This window comes from Mastomys coucha, chromosome X (genome assembly GCF_008632895.1).
Source record: "Mastomys coucha isolate ucsf_1 chromosome X, UCSF_Mcou_1, whole genome shotgun sequence".
Taxonomy (NCBI): domain Eukaryota; kingdom Metazoa; phylum Chordata; class Mammalia; order Rodentia; family Muridae; genus Mastomys; species Mastomys coucha.
In genome coordinates this window covers 43,082,970-43,085,172 of record NC_045030.1, presented here as the reverse complement: position 1 = coordinate 43,085,172, position 2,203 = coordinate 43,082,970, and the positions used below count along the sequence as shown (strand labels likewise).

At 40.9% G+C, this 2,203-nt stretch overlaps 1 protein-coding gene across 2 annotated transcripts in view; it reads left to right on the top strand.

The window, feature by feature from the left end:
• Lamp2 (lysosomal associated membrane protein 2) overlaps positions 1 to 2,203 on the top strand; it is a 45,522-nt gene that overhangs the window by 21,881 nt on the left and 21,438 nt on the right. For both annotated transcript variants that reach the window (XM_031353619.1, XM_031353559.1), the window contains exons 5-6: positions 330 to 535; positions 1,347 to 1,469. In XM_031353619.1, the coding sequence (XP_031209479.1) occupies positions 330 to 535; positions 1,347 to 1,469 (329 nt within the window). The remainder of the gene's footprint in view (positions 1 to 329; positions 536 to 1,346; positions 1,470 to 2,203) is intronic.

The following is a 2,203-nucleotide window of genomic DNA, read 5'->3' as shown; positions in this document are numbered from 1 at the left end:
AGTATTCTTCACAGCGGTTGTTATGTTTGAAGAAAAAGACATAATTAGCTTGGGGGTGAGGTAGGGTGGGGTTGTTTATAGACTTGTCTCTGAATTTCTCATCAGAGACAGGTGAAATTCTTTGAAATAAAGGCCTTCGCGGGCCCAAGAAGGAAGAGTATGTGGCCACAGTTGAATAGCTGTACTTTGGATGTGTTCTGAGTTTGTCTACTCAGGAACCCCTGCTTCATCTGCTGTAAAAATATACCACCGAGTTCTTTTGCTCTAATTAACCCTCTTGGACTGTGATAAAAGGAGATCACCCTAGCTTATTTTGTCCTTTGTTTTAGAAAAAGTGTGTGAGAAAGACCAAATTCTCACCACCTTAGCACCTGTCATTCACACCACCACCACCCTGCCGTCAACTACCACCAAACTCACTCCAACATCAACACCCATTCCATCTCCACCGGTCGGAAACTACAGCATTACTAATGGTAATACTACCTGTCTGCTGGCTACCATGGGGCTGCAGCTGAACATCACTGAGGAGAAGGTAGGCTTTAGTGAAACCTTTGTCTGTAGATTGCACCTCAAGTCATGTATAGTGTACTGTACATTTAAGAACCGTTACTAGACTGATTCAAGTTTACATGCAGAGCTGGTGTTGGCTAGAGTTTGGAATAGTTTGGAATGACTATATCCATGAATAGTTAATTATCACCATCAAGGAATCTTGGCCAGCAGAAAACGTGCCAATTTATTAAAAGACTTTCTTACAGCTTAGATTCTATAAGCCTTCAAGTAGCTCAGCATACGTAGTTAAGTTGGAGATGGGATAAGGTAAGTTCAGGGATAGAGCAGTTGGATCACATGCACAAGGATGGGTACCACCCCAACACTGCCAAAAATGAAAAGTCAAACCAAAGCCTTTTCAGCCTTTTATTTGAACCACACTGTAGGTTGGTGCAAGGCTATTTGATGAGTCAGAGCATAATTATGCTCAAGTAGTTGTCGAGTTGCAATACTTCACTGGGACACCAGAGGGAGCGCCAATGAACAAATCCCAGCTTTCAGGATCCTGTGATTGAAACAAGGCAGACAGATGGCGCTTGTGCTCTGAAAAAAAAATGTGTTTCATTTGGCTCATTACTGAGGAAACTTCTCTCTTGTTATTGTTGTTGAAGTCGGCTGAGTCATAGCTTGAAGGCTTGCATCAATTTCTCATGAAAGTAACACACCAGGAATTCAAGTGTCCACACAAAAGAAGTTGTGTTGTACGTTGACGTTGGTTTTATCAGTGTGAAGGGCTTTGGTGTTGACGTTTACAGTTAATCTGCACCTTCCTTCTCTTTATTCTCCTGAAGGTGCCTTTCATTTTTAACATTGACCCTGCCACCACCAACTTCACCGGCAGCTGTCATCCTCAAACTGCTCAACTTAGGCTGAACAACAGCCAAATTAAGTATCTCGAGTTTATCTTTGCTGTGGTGAGTACCGACTGTTTTCTAAAGCTAAGTACTTTCTCTGAGAAGTGCACCTGCAAGTCTCAACAGTGGTAGGTGTTTGCGGGGGTGGGGGATGACGACAATATGTGGCTTACTTATCCCTGCTCATCTCTGAGTCTCCTGGGCTATCTATACACTGGACTCTTGTATTAATAATCACAGAAAGTGGCCATTATACTATTATATGTACTTCAGTGTAGAAATAAGAATGAACCCATATTAAAAGAAAACTATCTATAATTAGTTTTTATAGTATTTTCTCTATTATTAAACAATTCTCATGATAACACCATTTTAAACATTTTATAGTTATATTCTTTTTTATAGAAATATATTTATTATGTGCATTGGCGTTTTTGCCTATGTATATCTGAGTAAAGGTGCCAGATACCATGGAACTGGAATCCCTGATAGCTGTGAGCTGTCATGTGGGTACTGGGAATTGAACCTTGGTCCTTGAAGAGCAGTCAGTGCTCCCAATTGCTGAGCCATCTTTTTAGCCCCTGCTAACATTCTTTATAGTAGTGTCTGTACTAGTACTAGCTAACATTATTGAGCATGGTTAGCTGTCTGTTTCTCTAGGTCCTGTATATACAGATTAAACCAACCTTGAATTAGTATTAGGTAAAAATGACTCAAGTTCATTCAAGAAGAGTGGTGGCTCCCCATTACCCCTCACCTATAACTATCTCCTATTCTCTGTTCCCACTTGCTAC